This window comes from Cupressus sempervirens, chromosome 7 (genome assembly GCF_028749045.1).
Source record: "Cupressus sempervirens isolate cs-2001-9-10 chromosome 7, ASM2874904v1, whole genome shotgun sequence".
NCBI lineage: Eukaryota > Viridiplantae > Streptophyta > Pinopsida > Cupressales > Cupressaceae > Cupressus > Cupressus sempervirens.
The window spans coordinates 876,743,157-876,765,250 of NC_143124.1; the positions used below are offsets into that span (position 1 = coordinate 876,743,157).

The window sequence follows — 22,094 nt, forward strand, 5'->3', positions numbered from 1 at the left end:
GTAATAGGGCAAATTTTATTTTCTATCATTCGTGCATATCTACATACAATAAATTTGACCAAATTTATATAAATTCTTAATTTAAATAATTTAATAAATATAAACAAATTTAAATTTAGAAGTAATAATTTTTATATTCATATATTATAAAATGAAAATAACACGCAACTGCTAGTTTATTATTATTATTTTTTATGATAATATACTTTGATAAGATTCACAAAAAATAACTTGAATCTAAATAGCTAACATGATTTTGAATTTCGACTAATTAGTAAACACAGTAAAAAGTGCACACACAGAATCCTGAGAGTGTCGTAAGAGTACCGTTGGACTGCGCTCAAAAGGTTTTTAGTAAGCAAGGTGCCGTGTATTTCAGGGCGGAGGTATTTGAATGGATATTTGAGTGGCCTTTCTATCCATGCAGTGGAGTGGGCAATGGAGGCAACTAAACTGCGAGGACATAAGCGATCCGTGCTGTGCTGTGAATCATCCCGAACTAATCCCCATTTGATAGCTTCTTCCAGCGAGGTAACCAATTAAATTACTTCTCAATTTTATTTTTAAAGTAACGGATTGTGCCTTTGAAAGAAGCCATCCATCGAATCATTTCAGTAATTTGATGGGGACAGCCGATTCTGTTCTACATATTACTTCGCATTCAGGCAATGATTTCAAACCCTGCGACCCCTGTGAACGTGTCAACATTTCTTGAATATGAAGTGCACATTTAATATATATCATTCGTGGATTTTTTCCAAGTTTTATATGAAAAATACAAGATTATTCTTAATTTTTTCCAGAAAAGTGGTTCTGGAAATAATTATGTATTTCATAGTACTCAAGGAAAATAATCCAATAAGGAAGCAGTACCCAATGGTTGTACAGGCATTTTAAACAACATAAACCCTGATTTTAAAGACATTCCACCTAGTATTTCTATAAAATGTATCCACTGCACTCCATTTCTGATATTGATTTTATCTAAGGGAAAGAATCCAGTACCTGAGTGTGTTTCAGTTGTTGATTTAATACCAATACTTGTTGATTTAATGTCCAAAATTTTTGACTACATTGAACCAATAGTTGTCACTTCAAAATTGTTATTGTCGATGATGACTATAATGGAATGAAATGAATTTCTTAATCTAAAAAACAACCAATCATGTGATGCTCACCAGCTGTACAATGATGAGTCTCCTTGTTGTACAATCATTGGTTGCACTTTTTTTGGGCTGTTTCAGACACCTTGGCAAAAAGAATGCTGATGTAGCATCATATTTGATGATGTTGCCCTGAAACCTAGTTATAAGCAAGGAGACTTTCCAAGCAAGCTGGTGTAAAAAATTGGGAGTTATTCAAAATTTGTAATGTCCCCTGTTGGACTTAACTTAGTTTATCTTATATTTCTTGATTATGTTTTGCATTTTAATGTCTCTCAATAGGATTATTTATTAATTTTATTAGATTTAAGTTATTTGTACAAAATTATTATCATCCATACCTACCTTATTACTGCTTCAACTTAATGAAGGAAGGAGTAGGTGTTATTCAAGTTGCCTAGGCACCAACTTCTCAATGGATTACCTCAGAGTTTGCAGGTCCAAGTCCATATCATGAAGGCTTACAGAACACTGATCCCTACCCTTATTTTAGGACAAAAATCCATTGCTTGAATTTATACAAGTCCCTCCTTGGTAACATCCAGACTTCCACTCAAGTAAAATAGTATATAAGATTAAATATGATCTCTCTCTCTAGAATCTATATATATGATTACAAATATTTATTTATTTATTCAAATATAGTCATCACTTATTAGTCATGGTTTCCGGCTGCAACATGTACCTGATATAATAATGGTTTTCACAGTATCATCTTTATTACTGTGAGCACTGCCAATATGTTTTACTTTTGGAATACCAAATAATAATTTTTCTTGTTCCTTTATCTTAAACATCACCTTTCTTTATTCCAGTCCATTGACTGGTATGCACTACTATTTATTCATGCATATTAATCCTTCTTATCTTTCTTTTTATAAAGAATTACAGGCACTTTATATTCTCTAATTCTTACATCACCTTTCTTTATTCCAGTCCATTGACTGGTATGCACTATTTATACATGCATATTAATCCTTCTTATCTTTCTTTTTATAAAGAATTACAGGCACTTTATATTCTCTAATTCTTTTTTCAGATATAAATAATGATTCTCCTCCAAATTGATTATATATTCCTGTTAATATAGATATATCTTAATACATATTATTAACCACCTCCATTGTGTGTGTGTCTTATCTATCTATATATATATAAAAATTAACTTTTAAGTATATTTATTATAATATAACCTCTTACATCATGTATCCTCCTTTCCAATTCTGTTTAACCATACACATTTATTTCTATATATTTCATCTTTCCTTATTCTGCAATGTGATCGATACTGAGCCTATTCTTCACCATCTCTTTGCTGGTCTGTGTCTATTGAATGCCAACTGTCTGCCTTTGAAATCATTGAGTATGCAATGCAACATCGAATAAGGTAGGTAGGAGCCACATAAGCTGTCTGCTATCAGCGATACTCAAAAAAGTAGTTTTATATGTACTCTTTGATTCCTATGTGCTCCAATTCCTTTCTATAACCTCCCTTATTCTCTCCTCCAATCTCTCTCCAAGTGATCAGGATTGAATATCTCTTTTACTTAAAGATCATGCCATTTGGGATATCACATCAAGGAAGACTCGTCTTCTATAACCATTATCTCGTAATGGGTAATTGGTCCTCTTTAAGGAGACGATTTTAGTTATTTGCTAAATTTGTATTATTTAGTGGTAAGAATTAATCTAAGCTTTGACATGTAGGGTGTTAATATGTATAATGACCATCTTTAACGTATCATGGTGACATAATGTATCGAGACTATATTGCTGAAATCCTTAATGTCTAGCATTTAGCCATGCTTAGTAGTCTCAATAGAATTATGATTTCATGGTAATCAATGTTACCAATCAATGATTTAGCATGAGCACTCATTGTTTCTTCCACTATCGCAGGCTCATCCTTTAAGCCATATCATTGCCCATATCTATGAACCATTGCGAGTAATGAATGAACCATATTTAACGATTGTAGTATCATCTCGTACATTTAATGTTCCTCTATTCTGATCTCCTCTTGAATAAAATACTATTCCCTAAAGGGCCCATTTGGTAGTCGGAATTCGATGGGAATAGGAAAATTTGATTGCTAGAATTTGGAAATTCAACATTTGGTTGTAAACAATTAAAGTAGAATTAGAATTTATTAATTCTAATTTTAGCCCAAAACGAGCATAGTGGAATTCCTACTCAAAAGGTGGAATAGGAATAGCCTATTCCTATTCCATTTTTTTAAAACCAAATTTTATATCGTGTCGGGTCCGGCCCTAGTTGTGTAAGCCAAATTATTGGAGGGAAGTTATTTTTTGGTGAAATGTGGTGAGACACGCAACGACAGAGGCATAGTCGGGGAGTTCGGACAAATTTTTCTCAAATGTATTGAGCAAGCCCAACTCCAAAAAGACTCGTTAATGTCGTTTGATGCTCAAATTATTAAAATTAAAAAAAAACTTATTCCAATTCCAATTTCAATTCTTGCAACCAAACATAGAATATGCATCTTTTGACTCCTCTTCCAGTTCAACCAAACAGGTCCAAATGAAAGTCTAGAAGTTATTTAAGAATGCAAGAATTCTAGAAGTGGGCTTATTCTGGCATTATTGAATGTCGCATTCAGCAATTCCTGCAACCAAACGGACCCTAATTGTATTTCAATGATTGCTAACATCTTTCCAACTCACAAGATTAGTGCTCATTGCTTATAGTCATTGTAGTTCACATGTTTGTGTTTAGATTTATGTGTATATAGTATTTAGTACCCGTCTTTACTCTATTATATATTGTCATTCTTATTATATTTTGATATAATAAATTATATAATAATTTGTTTTTCTTTATATGTTTATTATTTTTTCATTGAACTATATTCTCACGAGGACATCACAAAATTTCCACTTTGAATTGTGCAAGTTAGGGTGCTCAAATAGTATGTCCTCTCTCCTAATTCCTATAAACCATAATAATAAGCTAACCCAAGATAGGAAAATGATGTGGGGTAGTGCTCTAGTGGTGACATCACATCATCAAATTGATCTTTTCACCTGAAACTGTAGACTGGATTTTAGTACCACACATATTGTCTCTGTACTTGACTCTATTCCTCATGGCTTAGTCAACATAGTTATAGCTTAGTTTGTTAGTGTATGGGTCAATGGTCATAATACAATGCTGTTTTTTACATTCACCAGTTTAAACTCTCCTATCACATGTGTGATATGAGAATGAACTGTATTGATCATTACATAAGCTATAGTGTGTCTATTTTGCATCAACATTGCTCCAATCTCATCAACAAAAGCATCGCATTTTAACACAAAAAGGTAGTAAAAAACGTGGATTAGCCAAAACAAGACTTGAACTCATTACCTCCATCTTTTTAAAATTTGTGCTCCATGAGAAGGCCCTCTTCATCAAATTTGTTAATGGGATTGCAAGTTGTTAAAACTCCTTGACAAACCCTCTATAGTAGTTACAAAATCTAACAAATTACCTCAAGTGGAACAAGGTCCTAGGTCAGGGCTAATCTTGAATCACTCTCAATCTTCTCCTCATCCATGCTAACCCCTTGGGCACTAATCTTATGCTTCTAAATATAATATTTCAGTTAAAATAAACCCACATTGGATGTCTTTGCATTGAATAAATGCTACTCTGGTATGCCAAGAACCTCTTTGATGTGCTTCAGGTGATCCTTCTGTGTTTATGTGGCAATATTTCATGAGAGAAAACCAATACAAATTTCTTGAATTGCAAAATAAATATGTGATTCATGCATGATTGGTATTTGATGTTAGATTTAGGATCTCTGCAAATTTAATAACATTGTTGTAATTCTATGTGTTTCAATTGCAGATTTCCAAGATATATAAATATATCTTCTAGAGGCATGTCTTGTGAAGAGACATATCTCTATGGTTATATATATTAATTAATCATTAATTTTATATATATATATATATATATATATATATATATATATATATATATATATATATATATATATATATATATATATATATATATATATATATATATATATATATATATATATATATATTAGAGTATGTCTAATTAATGATTGCCAATAACCACAGAAGGATTAACTCTAGGACAGTTCAATCTGACAGAAGCTACAACTTAACACTCCCTCTTAGCTTAGGAGGATTGTCATAGAATACATTATCACGATAATCTTAGAATGTCATATTAAAGACATCAATATATATTTATCACACTATACGTTATCCTTTGATAATACAAAAAAAATCTTAACCATATCATAGTTGTGATCTTCCTATTTATAGTAGACATCACTTCACAAAATGTATCAGTATAAACATGCCAACAATAACTGATTCTAATAATGATATGTATATCAATTGTTTTCTATCACAACTATGAATTAAATACAATCGAGGTTATCTCAACACTCCCTCTTAAGAGATGATTTAAGTAATACCTTTTGAATCTAAGTCTTCCATGACTTTCAACAAATTTGGGACAACAAATTAATGTAGTCTTGTCATGATAATAAACTTAGATATTATGATATCCGACTTAGTTTGAGACAACACTCGAATTAATTATGATATAATTCTATCATATTTATATATCATACAAAGGGTTAGTAAGAGTAAGAATCATGACTCTTCATGAATATGGCCACATAGATCACGTCTATTCTTTACCCACTAACTAATTGATTAGTTTATTTAACATCTCCTTAATTATATCATCTTTTAACAAGATCAATCCATAAAAATACACAAGGAGTTTTATAAAAGGCTAAACAAGAACAATTTTAAGGAGAGCGATCCGCATTAATATTACAATCAAGATAATAATCTGACTGTAATACTAATGTAGAGCATTATATCCAAACTGATATAATCATGTCTAAGCATATACTTCATTAGACATTAAAACTGATTGAAACTACATTCAACACTCCCTCTTTAGCAATGAGGGTTTGAAACATCTTTATACTACTAGGTATGAGTACCACTCAAATGTGGTTGATAGAATATCCACCAGTAATTTCAATATACAGAATTGCTAACCTCCTTGATACTCCCTCTTAATCTAGGGAAGATTGATATATAACACATTATTCTCTTGAGTATATGAAGAGATATGATCTTAGAATGATATTCCTAAAATGACATATTAAGAATATCAATATAAATCCATCAACACATGTATATATCAACATATTTAACATATGGAATTTAATTCAATTCACTCAGAGGTTAAATTCCTCATTTCATTGTCACAGTTCAATCCGACAAAAGCTACAACTTAACACAAGTGCATTATTTGGCATGACCATGAGATCATAATATGCCCATAATGACATCTAAAAGTGTTTTTGTGTACATTCTCATCTTTGACCTTTATTTGATTATACCCCGAATGCAAATCCATTTAGGAGAATTACTTTGCACCATGAAGCTCATCTATCAACTTATTGATCCTGGGTATGGATACTTTTGATTTTCTTCTTGTTGAATGCTCAATAATCTATGCACATCCTCATAGCGCCATCATTTTTACTGTACATAATCAAATGCTGAAAGCTCCTATCTGGTGGTAAACCTTGAGGAATTTTACCATACAACCTTTTATGTATATCTAAGATGGATTGAATGCCAATGTGATAAGACTTGTCATTCTTGATGGACTTGTATGTGTTATCAAACTCTCTACTACTTGAGCTACTTGTTTGAAAATACTATTCGATACTCTTAGCTTAGCCAAAACAACCATGAGGCCTCCATTGGATAGGGCACCGCTAGATTTGAATTTCAACTTCATAGTCTTATAATTTTGTGCATTCACCTAGTGAGTGCCAACCACTCTCAAAACCAAATCCATCTCACCAATGCCAATCACATAGAAAGCATCTCACGTCTTATGTCCTTCTAGAGTGTTCTTCATTTGTTGAATTCTTTGATTGCACGGAATAGTGAAACCATTAGCCATTGTGTAATTAAACCCCTCAAAATCTTTTTTATCAAGCCCATTGAATCCTCATTGAACATCCATCAATGAACTTGTTGGTTCTCCTACAATCAAAGTTGTACCTTGAGAACTTGTAAAATTCGTCTAACTTGAAGAGTGTGATATCTATGTGTTTTGAAAAGTTGGCAAGCAAGCCCCTTGAAGCATCTCAACTTATCTACTTGTCATGCTCGATCTTTCATCCACTACAATCTCAAGCCGAAAGTCCGCAACCTTTATTGGATACTTTCATAGTGTAATGTGCCTATCCTTTTCTCAAGCATCTATGTCTTTGATCCCATGGCTTTGTACATGTGAAATGCAACTACTTCCTTTGAAGGTCATTCCTAATCCTCCCTGCTTAGTTTTAAGGAGGTAATCCGATGGGTTCCAAAACATCCTTTTAGAAGGTCCCCTATGTTGTCCTGATGATGCATTCCTAAAATAGGACTTGTTCTTGGTTGTTCTATCTTCCAAACTTAGGCTCAAAAGTTCTAACGAAGCCTTGAAGTCACTTTGTCTCTTAGTAAACAAGAATGTGTCCTCTTTCTAATATTTGGCACCATGGTTGAAATGTGTTGAAATTTTGTCAATCACCCTCAATTGAACCATGCTATCTCAAGCTTGTGAATGTTGACGTTTGGTAGCTTCTATCGGATTAACCTATATATAATTATATACGAGATATAATTTTTATATATAAGTTTATTGTTATATGAGAGAAATTAATATTATATATATAAAAAACAATGATTAAATTTTATTATATTAATTATCTCATTAACGAATAGACATGTCCCATTCATGACTTATTCTCAATTTAAATAAGAGGTCGCTGCCATTTGGAAAACACATACCAAATATTATGGTGGTGCTTAGTACATTTGCAACGATCCCAGAAATTCAACATGGTATCAAAGCCAAGTTGCAATCTACAAATGTAAGAAAGGAATATAGGGAGATATTCAAAATATAAAAATAGTTATTAAAGGAGCCATAGTTTTAACATACAGACACCATTGGAGATGGTTATGATTGGAAATGGTTATGTGCTTTCTAGTATGGACAAATGATTGTTTAATTCACATTTGCGTGTGTAGAAGGGTAGCGTTGGAGAATATGAATGGTCATGCCTTACGCAAGGAAGGAGCATTGGGCAAAATATATAATGGAGACAATGTTTTTGGGAGACTTGTATCAAAGGAGTTTGAAGAAACACATGTGAATTCAAATTGCTTGACGGATAGTTTGAAGTGTGCAGAGGAGTTGTGTTAATGCACTGGCAAACATGTACACTTGTTATGGAGGCAAAAGCATCACTTATTATTATTTAAGTTCTCCTTCTTACTTATGATGCAACACCGCCATCTTCAAAGAAGAGTCATATAATGGAATATGTAGTGATTATCTACCAAATTTAATATAGTCAACACTTCTATACTCCTACCGTAACACGTCAAATGAAAACAAAGAACAAGCCATGACACATATTAACTTGTTGTGCAGCGATTCTATTAAGGGTGGTGATTATATTAAGGAAATCTATCTCCTTGCTAAACTGTGATTACTTTAATGTGAGAGATCATCAATTTTTTTTTATTTGATAAGAATATCGATTGGATAATAAACTTTCCCAAATGTTAGATGGTTGAATCATGCATAGAGAATTGAAAACAGAAAAATAAAGAGAAAACAAATGAATGTTGAAGATTTGAATTTCAAGGGTGCCCACATGGAAAGTACAGAGGGGAATGTCAAAGGTTTTACAACTACATATCACCCGATGCGTATAAAGGAGGTGACCCATCATAAGGTGTAGCATAAACAAACGAAGATCTTGCGCTAAAAATTATGAAGACATCAAATTTGACTATATGGCATCCACACAACTCTTGAGTATAAGGATAATCAAAAGTATAAGGGACGTAAGAAGAATTTGTAGGAAGACAAACCATCGAACGACAAGAAACCCATGAATCGACAGATAAAGGACATGATAGTGATCGATGATTTACTATTATTTGGAGGAAAATTAAAACAACAAAACAAGAGGATCGAGTGATAATACTAAAGGTGAAGGTAAGTGGGAGGTAAGATGTTTGTCAATGCACTCTATTTCTATGAACACGAGTACTAATTACTATATGATAATATGTTATCTATATATAGTTGTTATTGTTTACCGTACGGGTAAAATAAATCAACTCATACAGACAATGGAATAGAATAGCAGAATTATATTCGCATATGCCAGACATACATTATGCTTCATAAGATAAGATCGATCATAGAAGATGCTTTACAATGATCCCAGACGGGATAGTATGGGTAAAATAAATCAATGCATACAGACAATGGAACATAATAGTAGAATTATATTCGCATATGCCAGACATACATTATGCTTCATAAGATAAGATCGATCATAGAAGATGCTTTACAATGATCCTAGATGGGATATAAATACTATCCGCCGAACCTTCCCGAAGGAGTTCGTCGGCCACAAACATTATGTTTGCTACAAACTATTTACTCGTCGGCTACAAAATACAAAACACCGACGACAATCCTTCCGTCGGCTACAGAAACACCAACGAGACCATCCAGTCGGCTGACACCATCCCCCCCAAAAAGAAAAGTCGTCTCCTGACGACTAACAAAATATCTGAGACAAATTAATAAACAAAATACATTAACGGACTAATTACAACAAGATAAATCTGCTTCTGACACATCACTGTCACCTTTGTCCTGTGCCTGTAGCCTCTGCTAACACAACACTGCCTCCTCAATGAAGCTGACCTTGATAGCCACCTGTGCTGCTTTCTTTGTTTTCAATTCCTCAGTACCCTGAGCCAAGTGTCGTTGCACTGCCTCGAACTGGATGATTAGCTCCTTTCGAGCTCTCTACGCATCCACCAAGACAGCCTCCCGGCCAACACCTACTCGTAGTGCCTCTGGTACACAGAAAGTCCATGCCTGCAGCAACTTCAACTCTTCTCAACTGGTTAGACTCCCACGACTGATATCCGCAACGACTGGGGGTCCAGGGGGCAACGCCCCCGGCGGGGTCGAGGGGCAGCGTCCTCACTGGGTCCTGGGGCAGCGCCCAGGTGCGCTCCCTGTCGCAGTACAGGGCGGGGTCGGGGGGCAGCGCCCCTCGCCGCCAAGACCAAATTAGCACTCTGAAATGCATAGAAAACTACATGGAACACATTGTTTCTGTCATTTTCTGCCGATTCCACACTCTTTTTGGCAACCACTGATGCTTCCCCTTCCCTTTGGCATCATCTGCTACTCATTCTGAACTGTTTCAATCTGTCGTCGTTTTTTTTTTGTAAGAAAACCCCTCACAACCATCTTCTACACAAACTCGAATAATCTCTCCTCTGCAAATGAGAAACAGAACTTCAATAATCTTTCGCTGAAACCTGAGCTTCAGATCTCTTGACATACAAACAAACCCTTCCTGAACTGGAACAAAAACTTTCATCCAACAATCCATGAATGTTCCCCCATGTGAAGTTTTCTTGCAACGAAGATGGCATGGAATAATAACAACAGTATATTGTTTTTTACCCACGGTAATTAGATTGAAATCCGCGGCCTACAGATAATGCCGCGGGAATAGGTCCTCCACCAAATGCAACGAAGAGAAACCCGCGGAAGATGTAGAATTCGTGGCTTGACAACCCCGCAGAACACCTCCCGCGGAGCACCTCCCGTGGATAGGTGCCAGCGGCCAGATGCCTGCAGAGCACCTCCCGTAGATTTTTTTCTTCTAATTTTTTTTTCTTCTTTTTTTTTTTTCCCTTTTTCGACAAAAATAAAAAGACAGCACCTCAATTTTGCCTCCAGGCGTTGCCATTCTGCAACGACTACGACAAAGGAATCATCTAATCATTCTGTGACGACGACGGCATCTTCCTGGCACGGTAGGATTCGTTGACTGTGTGAGGTACCTCTTGCCCATCCAACATCCCCAACTTTACCACTCGATTGTCGCCGACCTCCCGGATCTGATATGGTCCAACCCATCTTGCCTTAAACTTTTCCTGTTTGCTTTCATTCTGATCGTCGTACTTGAGTACCAACTGCCCCGACTGAAACCTGTTGAGTTTGTCATGCCACGCCTTATGCTTGTTCCGTGTCACCTACGTCGCCCACTGTGCCTGCGGTCGTCGCACATCTAGCTTATTTCCTTGCTGTTGGTACCCTTCAAGTAATTTTATGGTGCGATGCCTTCTTTTCTTCCTGTGCGGTCCGTTCACCATGTACCGAATGGTGGGATCTTTCTTTTTTCTAGGTTTGGACTGTATGTTCTTCCCCTTAGCTTCAGGCGTAACCGCCTTTCCTTCTTCCGCTGCTCTGTATTCCTTCAGAGACTCATTTTCTTCTTTTTTCTCACCCTCGTCGACCCTTAGCATATTACAACTCGGAAAGAGTTCGTAGTCTTCTATTTGCTAGTGGTAAAGGCCATTCACTGAGTCTAGGTTGTCATCATTTGATCCCCCTTCTAGTCTCAATATTCCTTCTTTGTTCGGTTCCATTCTCCTTTTTCCTTCGTCGTCATTTCCTTTGTCGTCATTGTCGCCTTCACCTTCTAAGTCTGGCGATGCTGCTTCCTCACCTACCATTTGTGTGTGCAGGTCAATTATGAATCTTTTGCCTCCGCACTTCATTGATAGGGTATTTCGTTTCCAATCATGTTTTACTTTTGTTTGCACCAACCAAGTCCGTTCGAGAATAGCATCATATCCTTTTCTTTTCAATGGAATGACCACAAAATCCAATAAAAATGGTTGCGTACCAATGGTTACCGGTTGCGCCCTCAAGGTTCCTAACGGTTTGATCCTGTGCTGGTCTGCCGTGAGCAATTGAAATGTAGGTGGCCATAGCGTCGGCTTTCCCAACTTCTTCCAAGTATCCTCTGGCAACACATTCACGCCAGACCCTCCGTCGACAATTGTGTCTGTTAGAACAGTTTCCAAAATCCCCATCTCGACGACCGTCGGATGCCGTCTGGATGTGAGTGCCAGCAGCATTGGGTCTGTTGTCATCACTTCTCTACTGTCCCTTCCTGTGTCCTCTGTTGCTTTTGAAAACGGTGTATGGTTCAGAATGGCTGTCCGTAACTGGAGCATTGTGAGAAGGAGGTCACTTATCTTGACCGGTATCTCCGTTTGTAAGATCTGCCGTACAATGTTTTGTTTTGCGAAGTTCCTTGCCAAGGTGCCGGTGATGTCCTTCAACTGAGATGTCCCTGCTGACGATGCCTTTCCAATTTCCGCTTGCGCTTCTCCCAATTTTCCTTTTTCCTCCGCCGATAGTTTTGCTTGCCTCCGCGTAATTGCCAGAACCTCCTCTCCATCTGTGCCAACAGTGATCAAGTTTACTCCAGACTTTGGGCACCTGGCATCTTCGTGGTTGCCGGGTCCGCACCATCTACATAATAATTTCGGTGTGTTTGCCGTTGTACAATGCCGTGCAAAATGACCCCACAAATTACATGCTCGGCATTGAACAATCGGCCGTCTGTTTGCATCATACTGGGTTCGACTTCGGCTCCCATTATTATTGTTATTGTTCGCATTGTTGTTATTTTGCCCTCTGTTATTATTCCTGTACCCTCCGGATGTGGCACCTGCGCTATTCGTATTTCCGCTACTACCCGATGGGGAAGCCTCTTGCGTAAGAAGCACCTGCGGAGATCCTCTGGTCTCATGTTAAAGGGGCACTCCTTTGTTGAATGGCCCATGATTTGACAAATGTCGCAGAATTGGTTCTTTGGACAGGATCCTTTAGTGTGACCGTCGCTCTTACACTCCGTGCACCACAGCTCACTGCCTTTTGGCTCCTTCTGCATGTTTTTAAACTCCATCATGCAGATCATGTCCTTCTGTAGGGCGCGAACCTTCTTACTGTTGCCTTCATCGTCACTGCTATCACCTCCGGCAGGCTCGTCGTCATCCGAATCAGATGAGCTAGTCTTTGTCTTCTTATTTGTCTTCAGCTCACTTTCGAGGTCCAATGCTTTGTTATAAGCTTCCGTATATGATGACGATGGCACAATTTTCATTTTCCTCTGCAACTTCGAGCGCAGGCCTTCCACGAATCATCTTTTCTGAAGTCCGTTCGCCGACTTACTTTCCATTTTGTTTATCAAGTCTTTTAATTTCCTGGCGTAAACATGGATGGTTTCGTTCTTCCCCTACTTAGTATTGAAGATCTCTGCTACAATTTCATTATCATCCCGCAACAGTTTAAATTCTGCCAGAAACTCTTTTTTAATGTTATCCCAATTGTTTAGCTTTTGTGGATCTGTATCAGTGAACCAATCAATTGCTACGCCCTGTAGGGTGGCCGGAAATTGCCTCATCCGGTCGTCTTCATCAGTTATCCCATTTGCCTTCCAGATCGTTTCACATGTTTTGCAATGTCGAATGGGATCAGTCGTACCATCGCCATTGAACTTCGGCAATTTCTCTTTTGGTCCTGCCATCACAATTGGTTTCTGTGGTCCTGCAACACTGGTGTTGTTCACTCCTACATCAGTGATCTGCACTCCCACACTGGTGGGACTGGTCTCCCACACCGGTGGTCTACACTCCCACACCGGCGGACTGCACTCCCACATCGGCGATCTGCTCTTTCACATTGGCGGTCTGCACTCCAACACCGGCGGTCTCAACAACTGCGAAACTTGGTGAAGAAAAAAGATCTCCTGAAGTTGTCTCCCATGGAAGTGTATCCTGGACGAAGAGTTCACTCCACGCTCTTGCTCCGTCGGCACTCCTAGCCGTGCGAGTCGATGCTCTTCCGTCTGAATTCTCTTCCCTCGGCGAACAAAAATTCAAGAACTCCTCCCGTGCTTCTTCCACCAACTCCACCCGCTGTCGAGTCTCCTCCAACAATGCCTCTGCGCTCCTGTTTCCATTGACAATCTTCTGGAATCTCCTTTGGCGATTTGCCTGCTGTGCCAGAATTAAATGTTCTTGTGCAGTACGGATTCCATTTTTTCCCTTTGCCTTATTTCGATCCTTGTTAAGCTGATTTGGCATTAATCTTCATTCCTCCCACCTTCCAGGTTCATAAGGCAACAATGCCAAATGTTTACCATACGGGTAAAATAAATCAACGCATACAGACAATGGAACAGAATAGTAGAATTATATTCGCATATGCCAGACATACATTATGTTTCATAAAATAAGATCGATCATAGAAGATGCTTTACAATGATCCCATACGGGATATAAATACTTTCCGCCGAACCTTTCCGAAGGAGTCCATCGGCCACAAACATTATGTCCGCTACAAACTATTTACCCGTCGGCTACAGAATACAAAACACCGAGGACAATCCTTCCATCGGCTACAGAAACACTGACGGGACCATCCAGTCGGCTGACAGTTATATGTGATATAATTTAATAATGAACAATTTATTAATATGATTATGTGTTATCACTCAAACTCTTTTGTGCCGGTTCATGGATTGCATGGAGATTAAGCCCTAGTGTGGGATGAGAGATGTAAAGATCTCCATCCAAAATAATTAATGTAATAAGAAAACTGTTTTCAATTACAATCATAATGTCAATATAATTAAAGATTAAATAAAAGGGTATTGATGCGCAAATAAATAATCATTATCCCTAAGTATCTTATTTATTTAATCACTATTTGTATTTATATTATAAGAGTTATTTGCCTTGATCTTTTTCGAGAATGTTCTTGCAGGAAAATGAGGGAGATTGAGATTCACAGGGAGATTGACATTTTAGGCAACCTTGAAAGAGAGGGAGCAAATAGAAGATATGATTCAGTCAACCTTTGGTGATTTCAGTCATATTGATTTAGAGGGAGTAAACCATGTTGTGATGGATTTTCCAATGATCAATAAATTTTAGCAGTCAAGAGTACTGTGATTCATGAATATATCTCGTGACTATGTGATTTTAATGTGCCTACCCCCTGTGTACATCATGAGGAAGTGACGACTTCTAGATGATGTCACTTGTATTTGCAGAAGTTACTGCAAGGGGACGATCTTACGATAACTTGTATTATGAGATCAAACAAATTGAGTATATGGTGAATGTCTTGTATCTCAACATTTTGGAAGGCCATTACTTAGAGTATTTGGTGAATATCATTGATATTTTGGGAGGCCAATACTCTTGATAACATATGTGATATCAAATCAGATTGAGTATTTGGTGAATATCATATGTTGATATTTTGAGAGACTAAATAGTCTTGATATCAAATGTGATATCAAAATGATGGATATCTTTTGTTCAAAGATATCCTTAATCTTGCTAACTTGATATTACTTTGAGGTAATTCGTGTGTTTATCCTCCCTAGCTAAGAGGGAGTGTTGATGTTTGGTAGCTTTTGTCCGATAAACCTATATATAATTATATATGAGATATAATTTATATATATAAGTTTATTGTTATATGAGAGAAATTAATATTATATATATATAAAACAATGAATAAATTTTATTATATTAATTATCTAATTAACGAATAGACATGTCCCATTATCTCAATTTAAATAAGAGGTCGCTTCCATTTGGAAAACACATACCAAATATTATGGCAGTGCTTAGTACATTTGCAACGATCCCGGAAAATCAATAGTGAACTCTCTAAAATACACCTTAAAATCCTTCCTATAAAGCCTATTTATGAAGTCTTTGTGTGATTAACCCATAATCCCACCACTTGTGTTGCACCATCGAAATGAATCATAGCAATTGATAGCTTCATCTTTTATCATATGATTGAGTGAAAGGTATGTCTCTAGTGTTTAAATCGTAGCAAATGCAGTGATATGTCCTGAGCCATCAACATTTGGGAGTCAACTTACACACCCTTTGTTGTAGATCTTTGTTAAATTATTGCATTGGTTGCCTCACTCTCGATCTACTTCTAGCATTATGGAATTGTATGAATAATATTTGATGTGTAATGTAATATGCATCCCAAAATACAACTTTGCATTGTGGGAACCCTTACTAAGTTGAACAAAATTTTCATCACAAATCACAAGTTCAAAGAATAGGAATTTGGTCAAACACTTGAATGAATATAGCATTAAAAAATCATCTTAGTTTCTAGAATGATTCTGCCAAACACTTTGCATACTACACAAGTAAATATCTGTTCTAGTTTGGAAGTGATGATTGGCTGTTATCGAATGGAAGAAGAGATAAGATAAGTTTATTAATGTCCAACAAAAGGCCAAAAAGGGTCAAAGCGACTGCCAAATACAACAAGAAGGTGGCCAACCTATAGAAAGGACACCAAATGATGTCCAAGAGAAACAACACAAACAAAAGCAGAGAGAAAGAACCAGAGGAAAGAGAGAACACTCCTAAACCAAAAAACCACTAAGGGTTCCAAACAGCCTTGAAGAACTGTGGAATCAAAGGGTAACCAATAGGGCCAGTCAGAACCTTGGGCTTCCTTAAGGTGATCCGTAGAGAGGACTATAACAGATAGACACAGTCTTGGGCCGCACAGATCTAGAAGAAGGGGCGATGTCCAGTGGTTGCTTGGTACTGCGTGCTGCATGAATTCCTTTGGAGAAGGAAGTAATAAGCTGACTAGGCAGAGACATTGTCGGGCATCAATGCTAGAGTGTGTGATCCCGAAGCTCAAGGGCTACCTGATAATACAAGGAAAGGCACCTCTAGTTCGTAAATCTGAAGAATGTGGAGAGTGCCCTTCAAGATCTTACCAGTGAATGCATCCAGTTTGCTAACCAAGTTTGTTCAGATTTTGCATATATGTCAAACAAATTATATGGAAGAACACTAATCAAATGACATAGCAATTGGCTTAGCTGTTACCTAATTCTAATGTTAACTTCTTCAATTAGAGGTCACCACATACAAGATTTCTTTCATTACAATCAATATGTAAAGTGCCTTGACAATTTTTGAAGTTTTATCCCTGTTTTTTTGTCTTAGGAATTTTGTCAAACACTTCCCTTGCAGCCTCAGTTTGCTGATGTTTGTTGTTTTGCTATGATTTTTGAATGCCAATGATATTGATGAATACAAATGATTGCAAAATAACTAATTGGAAATCAAAGTGATATGCAACTTCTTTTTATTATTTTCCAAATGCAAGTACATGAAATTCTGATGTAAAATGCACACCTACAGCCAAGAGGTATTTTCACAAACACTTGGTATGCATCCTATGACTATGCAATGAGACGTTTTTACAAACATTTGGCATACAAACTGAACAGCTGAATTAAGTTGATTTTCCTTCAATACTTCAATGTTCACAATGATTGAATACTTTGGTAACAAAAAGACATATATTACTTGTCAAATGTATCCATCTACAATTGCCAAATGTAAATACCAAAAGAACCTGGAATAAGTAGCTGAGATGACATGCTTTTTGGCTTTGCTTTTTCGGATTTTCTTTTTTGGATCTGCTTTTTCGGACTGCTTTTTTGGCTTTGCTTTTTTGGATTGCTTTTTCGGATCTGCTGCGAAAACTGAAACCTTTCTCCTTGCCAATTGATGTCAAAACTTAGATGCACGGGTTGAACAAAAATCACTGAATATTATCTCTCAATTAATCACAAATGAATTGGCTGAATACCAATTCCTCCACTTCCAACTAGGGTTGATATCTCACAACCGAAATTGGCACCTTAGAGTCTTCAAACCCTCAAGCAAGTATGCAAGCACTAAGGCTCTCAGCACAGTAGATGAATATGCAACTCAAGATGTGTAAAATGACCCCCCAAAGGCTCCTTATAAAGATTTCACAAGCAACTCCAAGAAGCTTCTAGAGGAATCCAACGCTTTATTCTTTTAAGTGACTTTTTGATATTTTATTATGTTAGTCATTTTAATATTAAATCAATTAAATATAAAGTTACTTTTTAATATTTCATTGTTTAGTAACATTATAAGTAATTAATTTAATATATCTTTTCCCCTTTATTTCTTCCTTTTTGGCCTCTGGGGAAAATAAAGGCTAAAATAAAATAAGTAGCTGGTGCCTGTCAAAAAGGGGGACATTACACAATACATGCAAAGATATGAAATTTTATAGAATAGAAGAAACTGTAGTAATAATGTTTGCACTTGGTAAATTATGACAGTGCAATTCTAGATCTTTGTCTTCTCAGAAGGAAATTCATATTTAGAGAGCTTGTGTTGCCTAGATAATGTCATGACAAGCTTGTTACAAGATTCAAGAAGTGTTGGCAGATTAACGGATTTCCGGATGATTGATTGATAAACAGAGGAACAAATGTGTTCCTTATAAAGAATTACAAAGACGTTGTTTCTAAAAGAAACAACGTAGACTGAAGACGGAATTAGAAACAAAACTAGAGATAGGATAGGAAACATTCCTATCTGGACTGAAGAAAAAAGAGACGGGATAGGAAACATTCCTATCTAGACTAAAAGACGGACTATAGACAAGTAGTTGACTATTATAGAAAGTATAAGATATTATCTTAATACCCTCCCTTAATGGTCAACGTACGGATGTTGGAACATTCTGTGATAACTGAGACCCTCCCTGGATCTACAGAATGCTGAAACCAAGAAGCTTTGCCAGAAGAGTGCTATGACTCAAAATAAGTTTCAATTACAAAACTTCGTTTTTGTGGAAAAAACGGTAAAACCCAGAACCTCACGCAACCTTGCGTATTACAGACAACTTGAAATGATTTTTGAGGAGAAAATCAACAGACCCAGAATCTCAGAAACAAAATTAGAAGGCGTAAAATGCAGCTTCGCCTTGATAAGGAAGCTCGACAACTTGTGCTGTTGGCTGGGAAGCATTTTGCCTTGCTTGGGCAGCCAAACGTTTTCGGCACTCAAATTTCATATGGCCGAACTTGTGACAGTAATTACACTGTACATTTTGCTTCGTAGAGACATCCAAGGATTGAGCAGAAGGTTGATGCTGGGAAGGATGAGAAGACTGATGGTTGCCAATGTTCTGTTGAAAGGATTTTGCAGCAAAGACTTGCTCAGTGGAGGTGGAACTGGAGCTGCTACCAAACTGTTGTTTCCACCGATCTTGCTGAAGCAGCAGGGTGCAAAGATCAGTGAACTTTAGATCAACAACAGTAGATGTGATGTTGAGAGTCTTGATAAAATGCTCATAGGATTTTGGTAAACTCCGAAGAGTGATTACCACAATATCCTCTTCCTCCATCTTGCGACCGATGGCAAGTAACTGAACACGGATTTCCTGAATCCGATTCAGGTGTGCCTGGAGCGAGGTGCGCTCATCCATGACAATAGAAAACATAGTGTTTTTCAAAAAGAATGCTCTACTCTTGTCGGAAGTCTCATGAAGACCTTTTAGATGTGTCTAGATTTCGGTAGCTGTCTTGCCAGATGGAATCTGAGAAAGCTAGTCATCAGCTACGGATAGTTTGTGAAGCATTATTGCCTCTCGATTGTTCAGATCCCACGTATCTTGATCAGGACCCGAGAAGTCGGACGCTGCGTAACACCCAGAACAAGTTGATTGGTGTTTCGATATTCGAAGATTGCGATGATGCGCTGCTTCCAGGTTCCATAATTGCGACCATTGAATTTGGAATTATGCTCGAGCAAAATATTTGTCAGAGATGCCATGGCACGTTTTTCAATGAAAAATTGTGAAAATCTGTGAAGGCACGTTCTTCGAGGCAAAAATACGAAAGACCTAGAGGAATCAGAGAATGACCTAGAAGAGAGCTCGAAAAACCCAGAAGGAATCTACTATTGTTTTTTGGATCCGCTGGCTCGAAAATTGAGGCACAAAAATCTAGGCACCCAGAAAAAACGGACAACCCAGTTGAGTTCTAAAAAAACCCACCAAGAATCTGCAAACAAAATATTTTTTCGACCCCAAAAATTAAGGTTTTGAAAAAAACGGCCCTGGCTGAAAAAGGCTTGAAAAAACTTAAGATTTCTTGATAAAAAATGGCAGATTTTTCTTCAAGGATCGATGTGCATGGACAAATGGGGCTAGAGTGTGCTGAACAAACACAGGCAGACCCGAGTTCGGGAATTTCTCTAGGTCGAAAACCCTAAGCGGGTTTTAGAGAAATTCAACAGAAATAATTTTGAAAAAATTTAAACAAATAATTTCACGAAGAAATTATAAATTTTTTCGAAAAAATTTAAGTAATAGCTCTGATACCATGTTACAAGATTCAAGAAGAGTTGGCAGATTAACGGATTTCCGGATGATTGATTGATAAACAGAGAAACAAATGTGTTCCTTATAAAGAATTACAAGGACGTTGTTTCTAAAAGAAACAACGTAAACTGAAGACAGAATTAGAAACAAAACTAGAGACAGGATAGGAAGCATTCCTATCTGGACTAAAGAAAAAAGAGACGGGATAGGAAACATTCCTATCTAGACTGAAAGACGGACTATAGACAAGTAGTTGACTATTATAGAAAGTATAAGATATTATCTTAATAAAGCTACCATTCCATGAGAGCCTAATGACAAGCTACCTTTCCTTTAAGCTCTTCCATCAATGTATGAGAGGCATGATGATGTTGTCACTCGAGACTCCGTGCTTCAATGTGCTCAACAACGTATACAATATAATCAAATGCACGAGGAATGTGAACTCGATGATGACCTGCGGGTATTAATTCCTCCACGGGCTTCTCTACCATTAATTCCTTATTGGACATGGCTCATGCAAACATCACCAAGATAATGTTTTTTCCTTGACTTTATTTGAACTTCACAATATTCAACCTTCTACAATGCATAGGAGAGCACTCAATAATGATGGGATATCACAAATTCAATGTTTAATCACAATCTTTGCCTACAACAATTTTTTCAGTGACAATATGACGAAGTGGGCCCATGAGGATTTGAGACTATAGCTAATATATTTGTACAGTAAATAATTACATTCAAGAAAATTTTGCTTCCAGACAGCAATCAGGACTATAGCTTCAATTTAATTGGACTCCATGGCTCCTATTAAGATCCCAAATCCTCTATAATAGCTCCAGACAGATAATTAGACTTTACAAATTGAAAGCCACTATTAAAAAAATGACTAAAATAAGAAAGTAATAATATGATTCCACAGAAGTTAAGCTGTCCAACTCCCTCAAATAATCATCATTAATATTAAAGTGATTGCGACTTAATATTTCTTCATTGACATAAAGTCACTTAATCTGCTTAAGTAAATAATTAAATTGTTATTAAATTTGATATAATCTGACAACTTAAAATTTAACTATCTATCTAATGTCCCAAAGACATTATTCACCACTTCTAGATTCAGTCTTGAATAGGCATCTATGCTAGTATTATAATAATTTTATGTAGGATTCAGCACTTCCTCTTCTTGTGTCTTCTATGTAACTTTTGTGTGTAGATCTGATGGAATTGTTGGAGTTATTCATGTTCTGCAACATTTGGAGTATAATTCGTGTTATGATTTTTAAGATTTGAGTTGCTACCTTCTATGCAACTTCTGTGTTTAGATCTGATGGAATTGTTGGAGTTATTTGTGTTCTGCAACATCTGGAGTAGGATTGGTGTTACGATTTTCAAGATTTGAGTTGCTGCCTTCTATGCAACTTTTGGGTGTAGATCTGATGGAATTGTTGGAGTTATCCATGTTCTGCAACATTTGAGCTACGATTTGTGTTATGATTTCAAGATTTGAGTTGCTGCCTTCTATGCTACATTTGTGTTTAGATCTCATGGAATTGTTGGATTTATTCTTGTTCTCAACATTTGAAGTAGGATTTGTATTATGACTTACAAGATTTGAGTTGCTGCCTTCTATTTAAGTTTTTTGTAGATCTGATGGAGTTGTTGGAATTTGCTCATGTTCTTCAACATTTGGAGTAGGATTCATGTCATTTTCTCATACTGTTTTGT

The 22,094-nt window shown here is 36.7% G+C and overlaps 1 protein-coding gene across 4 annotated transcripts in view; it reads left to right on the forward strand.

Moving 5' to 3' along the window:
• The first annotated feature begins 228 nt into the window (after positions 1-228).
• The window catches only part of LOC149550258 (Transducin/WD40 repeat-like superfamily protein), a 226,006-nt gene continuing 204,140 nt past the window's right edge, over positions 229-22,094 (forward strand). For all 4 annotated transcript variants that reach the window (XR_016354185.1, XR_016354186.1, XM_089793350.1 and 1 more), the window contains exon 1: positions 229-531. Coding sequence is in view for 2 of the 4 variants with exons in the window: in XM_089793350.1 (XP_089649476.1) it covers positions 439-531 (93 nt within the window). In the remaining 2 variants the exon portion in view is untranslated. The remainder of the gene's footprint in view (positions 532-22,094) is intronic.